General features: G+C 34.9%; 3 protein-coding genes across 4 annotated transcripts; 2 read left to right on the top strand and 1 right to left on the bottom strand.

Annotated features, from left to right (window-relative positions):
• Positions 1–992: 992 nt before the first annotated feature.
• LOC147539956 (two-component response regulator ORR22-like) lies at positions 993–5,703 on the top strand. Of its 2 annotated transcripts, none has more exons than XM_086638900.1 (6): positions 993–1,730; positions 2,237–2,389; positions 2,879–3,268; positions 3,370–3,446; positions 3,627–4,919; positions 5,391–5,703. In XM_086638900.1, exons 1-6 carry the CDS (start codon positions 1,583–1,585, stop codon positions 5,400–5,402), a joined length of 2,073 nt encoding a protein of 690 aa, XP_086495026.1. In that variant the 5' UTR covers positions 993–1,582; the 3' UTR covers positions 5,403–5,703. The 2 variants fall into 2 exon arrangements, with proteins under 2 accessions (XP_086495026.1, XP_086495025.1); XM_086638899.1 differs by having other exon boundaries at positions 1,045–1,730; positions 5,425–5,703.
• Positions 5,704–6,582: 879 nt separating this feature from the next.
• Positions 6,583–13,082, bottom strand: LOC147539957 (uncharacterized). The gene is made up of 3 exons (XM_086638901.1): positions 12,380–13,082; positions 7,493–7,516; positions 6,583–7,033 (listed from the first exon to the last, which is right to left on the bottom strand). The coding sequence occupies exons 1-3, from the start codon at positions 12,579–12,581 to the stop codon at positions 6,732–6,734; spliced, it is 528 nt and encodes a 175-aa protein (XP_086495027.1). The 5' UTR covers positions 12,582–13,082; the 3' UTR covers positions 6,583–6,731.
• A 1,543-nt stretch (positions 13,083–14,625) lies between these two features.
• TIL (temperature-induced lipocalin) lies at positions 14,626–16,008 on the top strand. The gene is made up of 2 exons (XM_086638870.1): positions 14,626–15,308; positions 15,600–16,008. Exons 1-2 carry the CDS (start codon positions 14,931–14,933, stop codon positions 15,783–15,785), a joined length of 564 nt encoding a protein of 187 aa, XP_086494996.1. The 5' UTR covers positions 14,626–14,930; the 3' UTR covers positions 15,786–16,008.
• Positions 16,009–17,880: the final 1,872 nt, after the last annotated feature.

The following is a 17,880-nucleotide window of genomic DNA, read 5'->3' on the forward strand; positions in this document are numbered from 1 at the left end:
CTCTAATGAGATATATAAATATTTCTTAACCCATCATTTGTTTCACGTACGATGTTGTAAAGAAATAGACGGGGACAGACTTAAGTACTTGGACTGGTCGGTCTAAGATCTCTCAATGATATTCAGATCCACTAATTTGTTTGACCTAGAGAGGTCTGGAGTGTCCTGTCCAACCCAAAAAACAAGTAAGACCACTAAAAAAGAGCTTTTTTTTTTTATGAAAGCACTAAAAAAGAGCTTGCAAATATAAGTTTTAGAAAAATTGTATGTACAAATCTCGTGGATTGTCATGGCTGAGATTTCCGAACCAAGACCAATTTGAAAATTTATAAAAAGTCACAAACTATGTGGTCTGTGTTCTAGCAAGAGAGCTCAATTATCTAGTCTCTGCGATAACAAACCCGCAAAGGTCTTCTCCGCTTGTGGAGATTTTAGAGTTTAGGTTTCACTCAACCAAAATCAATTGAACTGTACTTTTCTTCCTCAAATAGTTCTGGAATTTAGGGCTTATGCAAGAAAAACGATATATGAGCAAGAGAAGAGAGTAGTACGAGAAAAAATAAGTGAGAGAGTAGAAAAGTCGGTTATGAAAGAACAAATAAAGTCGAGGGCTAATAGATTTTCGGACACCCATGAATTTGCAAATTTTTGACCCCCTCGCCTCTGCCCACTAATAACATTTGGGACGGGTGCTTTTAATGGCACACTTCTTTTTTTTGTTGGTGAGTGGCACACTCTCTTGAACAACATAACTATGCATTACATTCTTTTTTTTTTTTTTTTTGTTAAGGACATTACATTCGTTTATAGTAAGCATAATTTTAACCAACGTTTTGCCCTAATTTACTTTCTACCCAAGAACATAAATTGGATTTGGTTTTAACTATGCAAAAATAAGTTTGTTTTTAAACTAAAAATATATATAGAAAGGCAAACAACCACAATCATAATCTTTACTCTATAATTGGGTATGAATAGGACAGAATTGTATTGTGGTGACCCACAAATATTAAACAAAGATGGAGGAGAGGTGTATGGTCAATTGTGGAGATAGGAACCCATTTTTAGGGTTTAGTCCCACCATTATCATTAATATACTAAAAGTTGAAATACAAGACAAAATTCATAAAGTTTCTTAATATTTAAAATCATACCCTTAATTATACTCATTAATTCCAAAATAATTACTTTTATTACTCATAATTATAATTAGTTAACTCTCTCTCTATCTCTCTCTAATTTTCTCTCTGTAAAACTTTACCTCCCTTGGAACTTGGATAATAGCTTTACCAAGCCAAAAACCAGTTTAGAAGAAGAAAAAGCAAAACAGAGATATCACCCATCGTCTCATTTTCTCACTGTTTTGTGGGTTTTTTTCACTGTTCCGTGGGTGTTAGAACTCCCCTTCTCTCCCTCTCTCTCTCTCTCTAACGGTGACTGTTTCTATTTTGGGTTTGGTGGGGAGAACTGAAAGTAGAGTTTGATTCTGTCTCTGGGTTTATTGAAGTTGAAGACTTTGAGGGATTTGGGTGGTTATTATTTTGATTTTGTTATCTGGGTTTTGAAGATCATTACTGAAAAAATGACAGTCGAAGAAATAAGAGGAAGTATGAGTGAAGATGATCAGAAAATTGATCAGTTTCCGATTGGTATGCGTGTTTTAGCTGTTGATGATGATCTTACTTGTTTGAGGGTTTTAGAAACTCTCCTTCGTCGATGTCAATATCATGGTAAGAAATCAAATCATGGGTTCTTCTTATCTTCTCTTTCTGATTTTTGTTGATAGTCAAGATTTCTTTTTTTTCTTAATCAAATCCAGTATATGGTTTTCGTCCAATTTCTTCATTCTAATCTCATTTTTTTTTTCTTTGAATTCATGGAGTTATTTCCATATTTGCTTGGAATTTAAGTTTTTCTTTTGTTGATTGGACCAGATTCATCTTCAAGTTATGTTTTTGATTTATCTTAATATACTTATCTTGAATATTCTGTTTTTTATTTTGGTTCTATTATCTTGATTGATGCTAGATTTACTAAACTTCTAAATTTGTTAAATGGTATTGGATCTCATCTTTTTGTCACCCCAAAACTGGTTTTTGTTGTTAAGATCTTCCCTCAAATTAATGATTTTGGAGCATTAAATGAGTTAAATTGATTCATTTGATAACCCAAAAAGAAGAGTTCAAGAGAAGAAGGCAAAGAGAACAATCTGATTTTTGAATTTTGTTTTCTGCAGTTACTTCTACAACTCAAGCAGTTACTGCACTAAACATGTTAAGAGAAAATAGAAACAACTTCGACCTCGTTATCAGCGATGTTCATATGCCAGACATGGATGGATTCAAACTTCTTGAGCTAGTTGGTCTTGAAATGGACCTTCCTGTCATAAGTAAGTATAAAAGTTTCAATATAAAGTATATACCAATTCTCATTAAAAGCAAATTTGGATATTATAAATTTGGATCTTGTTTGATATTGAATTTGGTAGTAAAAGTTTGATGGCAAGGGGCTTTTTTGCTTCCAATTTAGGATTTTAGGGTGAAGTGCTATACAATAAGTAAGACACCCGAGTCTTTAGTCTTGGATATTCCTCTTAGTAGTATCTGTTTTTCGGGTTTTTTTTCCAAGGGAAGTGCTACGATCACTTAATGGTTTACTCATAGTCTTACTCAATGCATTGGCACAATTTGTATCCTCGATTTTAAATCATTGAGATTTTTAAAGAACACTTGACGAAAGTATGTAATCATGAAGATGTCATGTTAGCTTTTCAGTCAAACTCTGAGTAATCTAAGGGATGAGTGTTTCTCCAAAATGCAATTACCTAAATGGGGTTTTTACTTTAATAATAATGACTTTCTTGTTTGATTGATGTTAGTGTTGTCGGGAAATGGCGACACCAGACTTGTGATGAAAGGGATTACACATGGTGCTTGTGACTACTTGTTGAAACCTGTTCGAATTGAGTCGCTCAAGAACATATGGCAGCATGTTATTAGGCGGAAGAAGAGTGATTGTAAGGACCAAAATGAAAAGTCTAATCAAGGATTTGGTGAAAGTGGAAAAGAGCAAGCACTGAGTGGAAATGATGATAAAAATGGAAAGCTTAATAGAAAACGCAAAGAGCAGAATGAAGAAGATGATGATGAGTGTGATGACAACGGTAATGAGAATGAAGATCCATCCTCACAAAAGAAGCCTCGGGTTGTTTGGTCTGTGGAGCTTCATCGAAAGTTTGTTGCAGCCGTTAATCAGTTGGGCATTGATAGTATGTTCTCATACTCATCACTAATACTCTAGCCTCTAAGTTCATTAATGTAGTTTTTATTTATTTGATTATCATTATTCATTTTTATTTCCAAAACGCAGAAGCCGTACCTAAGAAGATTCTTGATCTGATGAACGTGGATAAGCTTTCCAGAGAAAATGTGGCAAGCCATCTTCAGGCACAAATCTTTCTCTCCTCTTTCTTGTTTTTTCCTTAGGTACCATATATATATATATATATATATATATATTTTAAGCACAAGTTGTACAACCAAGATTCGTCGTGTCTGTTAAATCTGAATCATGGATCCCATTGTGTTCACTTCAGATTCATCTGACCAGTGTTCCCCTTCCTGCAGAAATATAGGCTTTATCTGAAAAGGATTAGCTGTGTGGCAAGCCAACAAGCTAACATGGTTGCTGCTCTAGGAGCGAAAGATCCCTCCTATTTGCGGATGGGTTCATTTGATGGAATTGGAGATTTTCATATGTTTGGCCGATCAGGCCAGCTACCAAATGCTTCGGTTGCATCATACTCGCCAGTTGGGATGCTTGGTAGATTGAACAGTCCGGTTGGTTTGGGCTTACGTGGATCTCCTTCAGGAACGATCCAACTGGGCCGAGCCCAAAGCTCCAACAACTCGACCCATGATCTAGGAAAGTTTCAGCAAATTGTTTTATCAGGAAATCAAAGTGGGAATTTTCTTCAAGGAATGCCGACATCCCTTGAGCTTGACCAATTACAGCAAAGTAAGGGCATTTCCCGTGTTGGAGAGTTTTCTACACATGTTAATACTAAACTTTTCGCGGGTTCTGGTGGCTACTCGGAAAATGGAGTGACAGTTGCTAGTACAAATAACTCATTTCTTAACGTCCAAAACAATTCTTTGATGATACAAGGAGTGCCACAACAAACACAAAGTATGGTTGGCTTTGGAAATCAATCTACACTCAGGATGCCCTCAATCAATTCCGAGTCATTTGAGTTTGGCTTCGGTGTTTCTTCTCAGTTACCTGATCAAGGTAGGTGTAATGATAATTGGGCAAACGCTGTACCATTAAGTGGGTTTTCATCGAATCCCTTGCCCCTGGGCGATAATCAATATAGTCACATTGATTTATCTTCTTCTAGAGATTCGATTCCTGCCTCAATTAGTAACAACACACTTGACGTTTCTCCGAACAATGTGGTATCAGCAAATTTTCAGAACTCAAGAAGAGATCTACAAGCAGGTTCTATTGGGGTAAATGATAACCAAAAGTTCTCAAACTTCATAGATATGGGTGATAGGATTGGTCAAACTATGAGTCAAATTCCAAAACAAAAGTGGGATAGTCATAAACAAGACTACATCCAGAACTCAAACCTTATCTTCAATTCAGTAAATCAATCAAATCCTATCCAGGGTATTGTGGGTTCTTTAGGCCAGAATAATACTATGACCAACAGAAAGATAAATTTATCTTTGATCTCCCAATCAAGTTCTGGTTCTTCATATATGGCACAGAATAATGGGATTGATAAGTCGGCTATTGACATGACAATGCGGGCGAATGAAGAGCTGATCTTGAACCGTAATAGGCCTCAAGGTGTGATCGTTTCTGATAATTGTGACTCCTTGGAAGATTTAATGAGTGCAATGATTAAACGGGTAAAACTCTATCTCTTGTCTTACTCACTTCTAAGTATATTACTCGGCTAATTTCATTTTTGTACTAAACAGCGATCTTTCTTGAATGATCTGAAAGTTCGTCTGATATAGTCTGAAAGCTTAATTCACCAGGATACACGAGTTGAACTAGCTCGACTTAGTTTGTGTTTCAAATACACATAAGTTATATTTCAGTTAGAGGTAGCTAAGAGGTTAAACATTTCGAGTACACCTATGTTAGCCCGGGTAAGTCTATCCATTAGAGTAAACTATAGAAAATTGTGATTCGCCTTTCAGCATAATCAAGTGCCTAATTAATATTATGCCCGCCTTGCTGGTCTTATGTTGGTTTCATATGCTTATATTAATTGTCGACAAATTCTATATAGATGCTTGTTTTGCCTATTACTCGTTTTAATGGTTTTTTTGGGTCTAAATTTGATATGGGTTTTATCGTTTGTCTTGTTATAGGATCTTGGATAAAAGTATTGAGTTTATTATGCAGGAGCGAAATGAGATTACCACGTTCAGAGAAAGAGATATCGTGTCTGAGGTTTACTCAGTAAGAGGGACATGTATGTAAATCTTTGGGTTTTAGTTAAACTAACACTCTTTTGATAATAAAATGGAGGGATTGCATCAAGTCATGAAAATGCTCACCACTTAAAAAGAGCTTTGTATCATTACCATGATCATGTAATCTTATCTCTTTTTTTTTTTTCTTTTTTGTTTTTGAATCTGATGTTTTAATATCTATAATGGTTCAAAATTTTTTTTTTCTTCATTCTGCTATATTATTGATTTGTATATTTCTTCTTGTTCATTTCAATATTCTCAATCAAAAATATGAGGATGCAGCAGTCATAGCAATAGAAGATGTCTCAATGAGCCATTGTCTTACGGTCCTACCTTAGGGCATCCTAGTTTAGCTTGTCCAAGCTTGAAACAAAACTTGCGAAGTGCTTCCTCTAGCACTAAATGAGGAAGGTCTTCCTGAAAAATGTTTACCAAGTGCTGTGCACACGAGCCTTCCCACTCAACGGCGTCCTCACATTTCATCGGCTCAAGTCCCTTCTCACATTTCTTCACTTAACCCAACACCGTATGACATGAATTGACAACTTAACCCAAGGCGTTATGGCACGAGTTGACAACAACTATGCAACATGCCAACATTGATATTCGTATTCTTGAAAGCACTTGTTTCTTTCAAGAGGATTCACAACATGTCAAGACTGGACAAGGTTCGCATGTCCTTAGCTCTACATAGAATTAAACCACACGCTCCACCCCTCACGCGCACCCCCCATCAATTCCTTTAAGTTTCATTCTTGCAGGTGTACTCTGTAGGCAAGATAGTTGAGGGTTAGATACACCAATGCACGGGTCGATGCGGACTAGTTTTTCAACCGAAACTTTTTTGTAATATATTGCACACACCAATGTATAGTAGTCTTTACCCAGCCCTAACCTTCAGTAAAAATTAACCTTACTCCATGTTTACACTTAGTGGACAGTAGGGCCATCCTCTCAAAAATAGAGAAAAGGAAATTTGGAGATCAAGACCTGCATGATCCCAGAAGGTAAAAAACTTGATGAAATTAGCTACCCAATTCTATTGAGAAGCCTTTTTGGATTTTTGTCAGCTAAATCTGTAATAATATGAGTGGAAAATACTATCCATTTCTGAAAGAACCTCAAGCAGATATTCTAACTGCTGCTAATACAAACTAATGACGTTTCGAGACACAAAAATTACAGTAATCAAGTAGAAATAAATAATCAAATAGGTAGTGTATATATATATATAGTTTATTCTCCTTCCCATCCCATTTTGCGGGCTCGTTGCTCCCACAAAGATGTTACCTTCCTTTCTTTTATCAGCAATGCTTCCGACCTTTCTCTGGCCTCCTCGCAAATTTGTGTGGCAGAATTGCATTTCTCGGCTTCTTTTTGGTATTGAGAAGCGACTCTCTTTGCTTCTCCATACGTGATGTTCATGTGGCGCATGTGTTCTTGAGCAACTGTCTCCTGCAACTTCAATTCTTCTGTTAATAGGTCCACAAATTGCTTCTCCATTTCCTTGTTTAACTCCGGATCATTTTTCCCACAATCTGCTTCGTCAACAACCATAAAAATTTCCATCATAAAGAAAATAACGGATAGGAAAGAGACAAGTAATATATCTATGATAGTTGTACGAAATTCAAATGATTCGAGTAGATTGAAAGATGCAAATGGCACAAACTCCGATACTTCAAGATCATAACACGATAACACCATTTTGAAAAAAGAAAACTCTTCAACATTCTATATGAACAATCCTATGTCAGGGTAGTTCTTTTCTTTTTTCTCTTTTTGGGAGTTATCTCCTTCGTGAACTCCTAACCCGATTTCTTCTTGGCATATTATAAAATATAATATGATGTCCAAAGAAAGCTTAAATACCACATTCAAGCTTCTTTTGGGCTCGATTTATTCACATTATAATTTTGAAGTATAACAGATAAACACATCAAACGGAAAAATGAATCACTACTTCGCTGTATTTCAAGATAGTTAAGTGGTCTAACCTGCGACAGATAGATTGGCTAGTCCTGCGAATGTATCAGAAATCAAAACAAAAAAATGTGTTAGGAATTGAACTAAGAGCCATTCGTTAAATAAGATAAGCAATGAATAATGTCATTTTATATAGAAAGAAACCTAACAATAAAAAAGCTATCTATAATCGTAAATAACATGGAAAATGGTAGGTTTCAGATCTGGTGCGGAGTGCCAAAACTTCGGTATGTCAATACGAATACATTTTTCATAGTTATTAGGTTATCTTTTACTGACAATGTTACTTAGTAATATATAACACACAAAGACGTTAACCAAACAATATTTTATGGCCCAACCATGACGATATGCAAGAAGAATCTCACATCATACTCGTTAATAAGGAGTATCCATGTTAGATTGCTTCAACTGTCTTTTTCAATATAATTGAAAAAATTCATTGCTAATTACATAACCCTAATATGCAAGTAGAATCCAGACAGAGTAGTCTATATTGGAGAGGAAGAAAATAGTTCAACTAAAAAGGAAACGGCAATTGCAGTTAAATTCTATTGGGACATCAGGAGAGTTTCGAGACAACAGCACAACCCTTAATTTCTAAAAACTCTTCACTGAAGTAAATAGCCAGTTTCCTTAATTTGGAAATCTTGAAGACTAGAATGTATTCGCATTCAACCCACACCAACACTTAAATATTCAAAAAGGAAGTCTTCTACTTGAGCAACCAAATTGCATTAGAACAAGATACACGTGAAGTACAGAAAAGAGATTTTCCCACGTAATATGGGTCATAAAACTCCTATACTCGTGAAAAGATGGATCTTTGAGAATTCTCCAAACAAAAAATGGAGGTCTTCTCTCTACTTACTTCACTATGAATGTCACCTAATTTAGGAACACCATGACCTATAGACTCAGCTTTGCATCACAGAAACAATGAAAAACAGAGAAGAGGTCAATAACTCAGGATGTTCAAGATTGCTTAAATACTGGATAGCAATCTCAAGGCACCTGGAACAAAGAATAAACATCTAAACCAGAGCACTCCACAAAGAAGTCTTAATGCTTTTAGAAGTACTCTTTCAGGTGACGTGGAATTCATCTTTGATTTTGAGACGCACCTCATGGTAATCTATACAAAACTCCCGTGTTGAGATTTTGTTTTGAGATTCACTGCATGGGAATTCTAGGAGTCCCTACCGCAGTTTTGTTGACCTTGTCTGACCTTGTTTGTCGACTAACTAATATATAAGACGTCCACATACAAAATTATGAATAAAGTACATTATGTTTTCCACAATTGTTCTCCTTTTTTTAGTCATTAAAATCTAGGAATACTCCCTTTTATAAATTCAAAAGATTACCACATGAATCGGCCTTAAATTGGATTCGTAACTTGGTTCACGAGTCACGACTGATGTAAGACAGTGTAGATGGCCATGTTATGCATGCCCGATATCAATCACACATTACATGAGCAATTAAAAATCAAAACAACGCTGATTTCATACAAAACCATTTAAAGTATCACTAAGATATTATACATGATTTGAGGTCTATTACAATCCTACAATAGCGTCCCTTACGTTTTTTTTTATGAAGGACGTCCCTTACGTTAATAAATGATAGTTATAGGTATAATGGTCAATCCTAACTCAAAAGGAAGCATGTAGTGTTGTCTATGACGTTGAGGTTAGAAATGAAGGTGAATAACAAGCCTGATTCAACAACTAAATCATTGAAAATAAGTAAAGATAGATGGGTAAAATCTTGGGATTTATAGGAAAGAAAAAGAGAAAATCTTGCCTAGTTACTGGACAAGAAAAGTAAAGGTAGGACATAACTTGGACAAACATCTTCATTTATTATAACCAAGCATAAAATAAAATATATATAATAACACTACTGGCTTCACCCCAAGATAGTTTCTTGAAATCACTCCAAGTGGCTCCACACCGACGTTGCGGAATCACTCCAAACTATCAAAGTTTATCACTTGTAATTTGTTTTCCTTTCTTTGTACTACAGAGTAGAATTATTTATAGATTAGAGAATAACTACTTAAAATTACCCTACTTTACACATGTAATTCACCCATGACATAACCACCTATAACTACACTTGCTTCTACATGTTTCTCACACATAAAAAACAAATAACTAACTATAAATGAAAAAACAAAAATAAAAGATAACATAATCACAAATAACTCCCTAATCTAATCAACAAGTGGACCAAAAGTTATCCGCATAAGTTAATCCTTACAATATACCTATCAAACCGACCATTTCATCATTATCACTTTCATCCTCTTAAGCAAAGATGAGAGTGAAGATATCATGGACACGCAAGTTGTTAATACTAAGCACAGAGGATACCAAAAGCATCTTGTCAAGTGGAAACTTCGATATATCTGATTATATGTGGTAACAGAAATGAAGCTGGAGAAAACAACCCTCATTTGTTGAGCGTTTTTAACAATCTTTTAAGCAAAACTTACTCAGGCACGGGGAAACATTTGGTCCACTTGCTGATTAGATTAAGGAGTTATTTACAATTTTGTTAATTATATTTTTATTTTTAACTTATGGTTAGTTAGTTGTTTTTTTTATGTGTGAGAGACATATGGAAGCAACGGTAGTTATATGTGGTTATGTCATGTTTGAATAACATGTGTAAAGTAGGGTAGTTTAAGTAGTTATTCTCTAATCTATAAATAATTTCATTTTGTAGAAAACAAAGAACAAAAAAGAGATTATAAGTGTTGAGCTTTGATAGTTTTAGCGTGATCCCTTAACTTTCGTGTGATTCAAAGAAACTGTTCGTTTTTATGCTTGGTTATAATAAGTGAAGATGTTTGTTGTTGTCCAAGTTACTTCGTACCTTTACTTTTTCTTGTCCACTAATGATGCAAGATTTTCTATTTTTTTTACTTTCCCATAAATCTCAGGTTTACCCATCTATCTTTACTTATTTTCCCTAATTTAGTTGCTGAATCAGACTTGCTATTGACCTTCATTTCTAACCTAAAACATCATAAAAAGTCCTATGTGCTTCTTTGAGTTAATATTGTAAGATTGTAATCGGTTTCGAATCATGTATGATATTTTAGTGATACTCTAAATGGTTATGTATGAAATCACCATTGTTTTGATTTTTAGTTGTTCATGTTAATGTGTGATTGATCTCAAATATGCATACAATTGCCATCTACACTGTCCTACATCAGTTTTGGTCATAGGAACTCCTACACTCAAGAAAAGATGAATTCTCTAGACGAAAAGTAAAGGTATTCTCTCTACTTACTTCGTTGGCATTTTTTTTCGTACGTATGCGGTTTACTTAGCTCAATATCTAATGTTGGTTTGAAATTATTCATGAACCTTTTCACGATTGTGTCAAAATTCTGAAAGAACTTTCTACTAGAAATTGAATTTCTTGAATTGTTCCCGAACATAACTTTTCCCAGTTTCAAAGTACCTGAAATGGACTCATTTGTTGATAAAAAATTTGGGATTTGTGTACTCTGGAATGAATGACAAAAACAATATAAACTATATCCCGTTTGAATTGAATGGGTGATTTCTTTTGAGGCACTCAAATCAACCTTTAATTGGATTCAAAACTGGGTTTCCGACTCTATGATCACCAGAAGGCTAGTCCAAACTGATCCACAAATGACAGCTCAAACACAACACAAATGGTGGAAGTCTACAAAAGTTCTCCTCCAGACCGACACTAACTCATGTGGTCTAGATACAGAGAAGATCTCAAGACTCTACATTCTGATTGAAAAAGGATTACAAACTATAATGGTTAATAAGTCAATTACTGCTTGGCGAAAATCGGATCTAGAGAATTCAAAACCAGCAATGATCTTCCTAAACACCAAAACCAACATACTGTTATAACTGAAAGTCGCGGAAGCTATCGAACCTATCCTTGAAATTGATCCGACTATGAAGATTAATCGAAAAGCTAAGCCAAAATCTAAATATGCGAACAAGTTAATTAGGTTATTTTTCCTAGAATTCCTATTTCTTTTGGTAAACCTCCCTATTTATCATTATAAAAGGGAATGAAAGGGAAGAGATTATACACAACAACTTCCAGAACAAAGAGAAGCCAGAGAAAGAGAGATTTCTGAAGTGGTTCTTTCAAGAGAGATTGAAAGAGCAGAATATTGGTTTGAAGAAAAGAAGATTATTAATCTTGTGAAGCAATTTAGTTTGTGGTTATCTTCTTCAACCTTTAGTAATCTAGGATTTGTTCAAATCCTAAGGAGTAAGAGATTTTATTTCTTTGTTTCTTTGTTCAGTTTATCCACCATAGGTTTGGTGAAGAGTTGTCCAAGAGTGTTTCTACACATCTTGAAGAATTGTGTAAACCATTATTTAATTATAGTGGAAGATTTCTGGACTAGGTCCCGTGGTTTTTTACCTTCTAGTTTGGAGGGGTTTTTTGCCACGTTAAATAATCTTGGTGTCTCTACTTTTACTTTCGCATCGTTTATCTTCATATTCCTGAACAAGTTAATTAGGTTATTTTTCCTAACACATACAGAATCTCAAACAAAGTCCAATTTCCTAACACAAGTACAAGGAAATGATCTACAAGACAAAATTGAGCTTCTCTTCTTGGTAAGTACTACAACATAATTCATTGAGAAAAACTGACCTTAATCTTACAGAATTATGGAAAAACAGATAACCCAGATATCAAAATTGCCAAATAAACACAAAACATAAAACCTAGAAGCTGATCAGACATAATTGGAATCTGGGTAATGGTGGGTATCTCTTAATTTCACATTTAACTACCATATGAAAAAAGAAAATGAAGAAATAACAGAACCCCAGAATCCAAAAGAGTCAAAAAGGGGAATGAATACATACCAGGAGCAATTTGCATTAGAGACAAAGGAGGAGGACAATCACAGATGCAAGGTGAACAAGAAGATGTATTATCTTTTAACCTAATCCCATTCTTGAATCTCCAATATAATGCTGGCCCAGATACAAAAAGAGCAGAAGCAATTGCAAACAAAACCAAACAACATCTCAAACAACTTGTTGAACGCCGAGAACCGCTTGACATCTTTCTCTCACTAGAACCCACTGACTATTCTTCTTCCTCTTCTGTTTCAATACTTTTTTCTTCTTCTTCAGATCTGATACTAAAACAGTGAATTTTTGTTTGACATACAACTTTTCCTCAGACCTTTACCCTCTCTAGACGGTCCAAGGTAGTTTTTTTTCACTTTCGTACAATTCGATGATGATGTTTATGTTTTATGGGTCAGTTGGAAATAATACTAGAACCTGGATCTACTCTATTATTCTTTCCAATTTTCATCAAGTAGATCTATAAATTTTACCTTAATTTCCACATCTGATAAGTTGGGGCGCAACGAGACGTGCAAAGGTTTTCTTGGCCATGAGGGGGATTGACCCTAGAGTGCAAAGCAGAAGGAAGCTTGATTGCGAGACACACCAGTCTAGTAGGGACGAAAGTCGTTCTTAGTGATCCGATACGAATGCAAGGGATTGTGTATCTATTCCAAAATTTGTGAGGTCGATCCTAAATAGGATGTGGGTTCTCGTGGATTATTCCATAAATTTTGGTAGTTGAATAGTTTTCAAAAATATTTTTCTTAATATTATTGAACTAATGTATTACAGTGCCATGGAGTTGCATAGTTTTTAAAATATTTTTTGATTGTATTTCAAACAAGGAACTAAAATATTATGAACATTTTGATATGTTGCAGGGCCATATATATTTCGAAATACTTTATGTATATATATAATGCCAAGCAAGGAATTAAAAAATACTTTCAGAAAATTTTGACGTGTTGCAACGCCATGGAATTCCACATGTACCCAAAATCTTCTGTGTGCGTCCAAGATAGAAAAATATCATTTTCGATTGATCTTCTAAGCTCTTTTGTTGCTTCCAAGAAAATAGAAATGTAAGAGTGCAATTCTCTAGGTCCTTGATTTGTCCATCTCTTTTTATTTTGTTAAGGTTCCCATCTCTTTCATAATCAATTAAGAGAATGGTTTCTAAGTTGTAAAAGTTTTCTTTCAACAAAAAAAAAAAGAAGTTTGTTTCAACAAAAAAAAAAAAGTTTTAAATCTTGGGGATCATATGTACCGGAGATAAATCATTTCCCTAGTTATGTGGTGTACTAGCTTTTTTGATGCTTGGCCGACAAGCTTTAACTATTTTGTCAAGTTCAAATGATATTTGTTTTTGTGACACATACGTGTACATAATAACATAACCAAGTAAGTTTTGGTACTTTTTTTGTTTCGTTTTTTTGTTAATGAGTTCATTGTAAGCGGTTCAAAATTATCACTTCATAGCTAAGTTACCACTCTCGTTTTTAAACCAAGTATTTATGAATTGATATTTGTAGTGAGCATAATTGAAGCACCAAAAGTGTCATTGTCACTTTAATATCAGATTGTTGTTTTCTTGTTTCATTCTATTCTTCTCAAGATGTTTATACCGTGACATTACAAATCATTTATGGCTATTTTCAAATTCATTATCACTCGGTCTACAACATTCAATAGGGTCACATTCTTCAATACACTTACAATAGCAAAACAAGAAAGTGCTTATAATCTTTCTTTTTTTTATGAGGAGTGCTTATAATCTTCGTAGGACACATGTATTCTAATACTAAAACTAGATTTTTAGTCCCATTTGATTTCTTACTCGACTCTACGGGCATGTTATTACTTTTTTATTTTTTGTAATAACTGAATTCAACAAATGCAACAACTACTAGATCTCTTTCATTCAGTTGTATTAAAGTTCCATAAATTTAGTGAATATACCCAACGCCCAACCTTTTGTTAGTATAAATTTTACTTCTAGTGCACTCTTAGATACTGGCTACACATTGAAATAACAAATACCTTGCAATGATTATTTTATGTCAAAAGTCATCATATGATTGGTCAACTAGCCATTCTATTGATATTTGACAGAAAAATAAAAACAAGATCATTGTCCTACATATTTCTATTTCAAATTCTAATTTAGCATCTTTGCCTTTCAACAAAAAAAAAAAAAAATTTAGCATCTTTGCAATGCGGGGTGAAAATAGCATATTTGATAAAATTGTATTGCAAATGTGGGATATGATTGACAAGGGAATCACATAACTTATATTTCTACTATACATGATCTACAATTGATTGTTACATATCTCAAATTACTCTAGAATCATCTTAACAAGATCTTATAGTTAAGGTGTTACTTGGCACACAACCTTTCCACATAAGGCTATAAACCTTCCACGTCGCCTTCTCATCCTTTAACAAATACCCATCTAGCTGAACCCTCAACCCCATACAGCATTGTTTCCTATCTTCCCTTCCTCTCTCAACTTTTTATCCCCTCTTTATCTCTCTCTATCTAGATTCTAGTAGAATGGCAGCAAAGAAAGAAATGGAAGTGGTGAAAGATTTAGATGTGAAAAGATACATGGGTAGATGGTATGAAATAGCTTCATTCCCATCAAGATTTCAACCTAAAAATGGGGTAAATACAAGAGCTACTTATACATTAAATGAAGATGGTACCACTGTTCATGTTTTAAATGAAACTTGGAGTGATGGGAAAAGAGGGTTTATTGAAGGAACAGCATATAAAGCTAATCCAAATAGTACTGAAGCTAAATTGAAAGTTAAATTTTATGTTCCTCCTTTCTTACCTATTATCCCTGTTGTTGGTGATTATTGGGTTTTGACCATTGATGATGATTATTCCTATGCTTTGATTGGTCAGCCTAGCAGAAATTATCTTTGGGTACGTATAATTCTGAACCCCTAGCTTCCTTCATTTTTAATTTTATGATTTGGGTAGTTGTTTTGTTTCCTCGTGCTAGACTATATGTGTACGCTCAAGCTAGTAAGTACTGAGGTCTTTTGGGTGGGTTTATGGTGTCTTCCCCAAGAACAAACCTTTAACTGTGGGGTTGGCCTGAGCGGAGACAATATCGGCAACGGCTGAAGCCTGGGCGTTACATATTGTTAGAGTTTTTTTAGCTTTAGGTTTTTTAATTTTCTGATAATTTGATTGTGTTTTTTTTTTGTGTAGATTTTATGCAGGAATACTCACCTAGATGAAGAGATATACAATCAGCTGGTGGAGAAGGCCATAGCTGAGGGATATGATGTGAAGAAACTGCATAAGACACCACAATCTGATCCCCCACCTGAAGGAGATGAAACTCCCAAAGACACTAAAGGAATCTGGTGGTTCAAATCTCTCTTTGGGAAGTAAAATCAATCACTACTCACAAGAATGGATTAATAAATAAAAAAATGGATGAATGAAGTGGAATGTTGTTTCTAGCTAGTTTGTGGTTTAGTAGTAAATGTCAGTTTGATTTGCATGTTTGTTTTATGAACTTCCAATGGTTGATAATCTTGTTATGATTTCTCAGTGGTTTTATTGTAAATAAGATTTGTCATATTTGTGTAGGTAAATGGTATTATTGCTTTCAATATTTTATGGTATGGTTTTTTAGATTAGGGATATGAGATTGTCTCTGAAGGTAATTATTTGGCCTAGGTTATGCTGTATACCATTACTGTATTGTGGGGGTGAAATAGATTTTGTTACCTTGAACAAACATCACCAAAACAATACCAACCTCCATTTATATAACAATTCCACCACTTTGGGAGGCTAGTTGTAGTCAGTCATAGTCTTTTAGAGACTATTAAGTTTAACTCTCTTCAAAAACTTGTTTACAAAGAAAGGACTTAACCATCAATTTAGTTATGTTCTTTTAGGATTTATCCTCTTGCAGATGTGTCCTTGGAGAATATGGTATACCTAGTTTCATTTTGATGTGATTGTTATGAAATGTGTTTTGATGCAGAGGTGTTGGAATGAGAGCTAATTTTGGCTCAGTCCCACTCATCAAACTCACAATCCAACACCGTGTTCGTTCGTCAGTTGGAGTGAGTTGGTCGGGCGCCCTTCAAACCACCTTTTGGAAGGTCCCAATTGCGTCCATCCAATGGTCAAAGGTCACCCATTTGGTTACACTTTCTGTAGCGCCTCTAAGATCCAGCAAACGACGTTTGTTGCCTGCTTTTTCTCTAGATCTAAAGGCTCTAGTCGTTGTCGACACTTACAATACACCAAAGATCACCTTTTTAGTCCCAACAGTCACACATTACCCGTGCTCTATCTAGCACGATCACGCCCCGACAATTTACAGAAGAGTCGAAAATTGTACATCATCTTCTCTGTAAATCGAACAGGTCGTATATGTAACCAGTCATGCATCTAATGCGATCTTTCAAAATCAGTTACATTCACATATCAAACCAATATTCTCATTCATTTCATTATCTTATCAACCACGGAAATGGAACGACCAAGAACCATATTGCACACAAAATATAGGGATTCCCAATCAATGTCACCTCCAGTTCAGAGGCTCAGGGCCCCAGTGCCAACAAAGTGTCCCTTTGTATAAACATTTTCGATTCCTACAAATTGAGCCCAATTCCAAATTTCATTTTGTTTTCTCCTGCTCATCCAACCGTGCAAGCTCTACATTCTTGGGTGTCAAGACTATATAACTCAATGGAAAAAGTCAGGAAAGTGTCTAAAAGAGCACCTCAACGAGAACGTCAGAAGGATTCCATTCAATATCTCCTATCTTCTGAAATATTAAGCTTTCCATGTGTATCCAGAATATAATCTTTAATTTAGAAGATGGAAATGAAGAGTACGAAATCGAAAGCATTCTAGTATGTCTAGAATCAGGAGCTCTATAATATGTCTAGAATCAAAGTCATTCTACTGTATCTAGAATCTAGAGTATTTTATCGAATCTAGATCTTGGAGTCAAGAGCATCCGATTGTGCTTGGAGGAAAAAAACCGAAGTCAGGAGTTATCTCAAAACCAACTCAGAAGGCAGTAGTTACTTAGGGATTAATTCACGAGTCAAGTGAATAAGTCAAAGAGTTCATATCACTTTCGAAGGTTATCTGCTTTCAGAATTGTGAAGTACCATTACGAACCTTACAGAAAGTCGTTGAATTTTGGGAGACATACGCACAACATCTGGTACTGTTATAGGGATGTAAAATGTCTTAAGGAAAGATAATCTATTATCGCCTCGACTTAACCCACGTCTATCTCGGTTATTGACAAAATAATGTTTACCGATAGGCAACAACATTGTCGATTCTCTCTAACAATTAGAGGAAATGGTTATTCTGGTTTGAGTGCAACGAGAAATTTTGTTTGACAAAATAGATAGAGTGACAACTCGAGAATTAACCAGGTTATTTTGTGTCGACTAAGAACACAAACTCGGTTTTAATGATTAAACCAGAGACCGAAAACTCCACT

Source organism: Eschscholzia californica, unplaced genomic scaffold (assembly GCF_041429995.1).
Source record: "Eschscholzia californica isolate CP2 unplaced genomic scaffold, dmEscCali1.0.p SCAF_5, whole genome shotgun sequence".
Taxonomy (NCBI): Eukaryota; Viridiplantae; Streptophyta; class Magnoliopsida; order Ranunculales; family Papaveraceae; genus Eschscholzia; species Eschscholzia californica.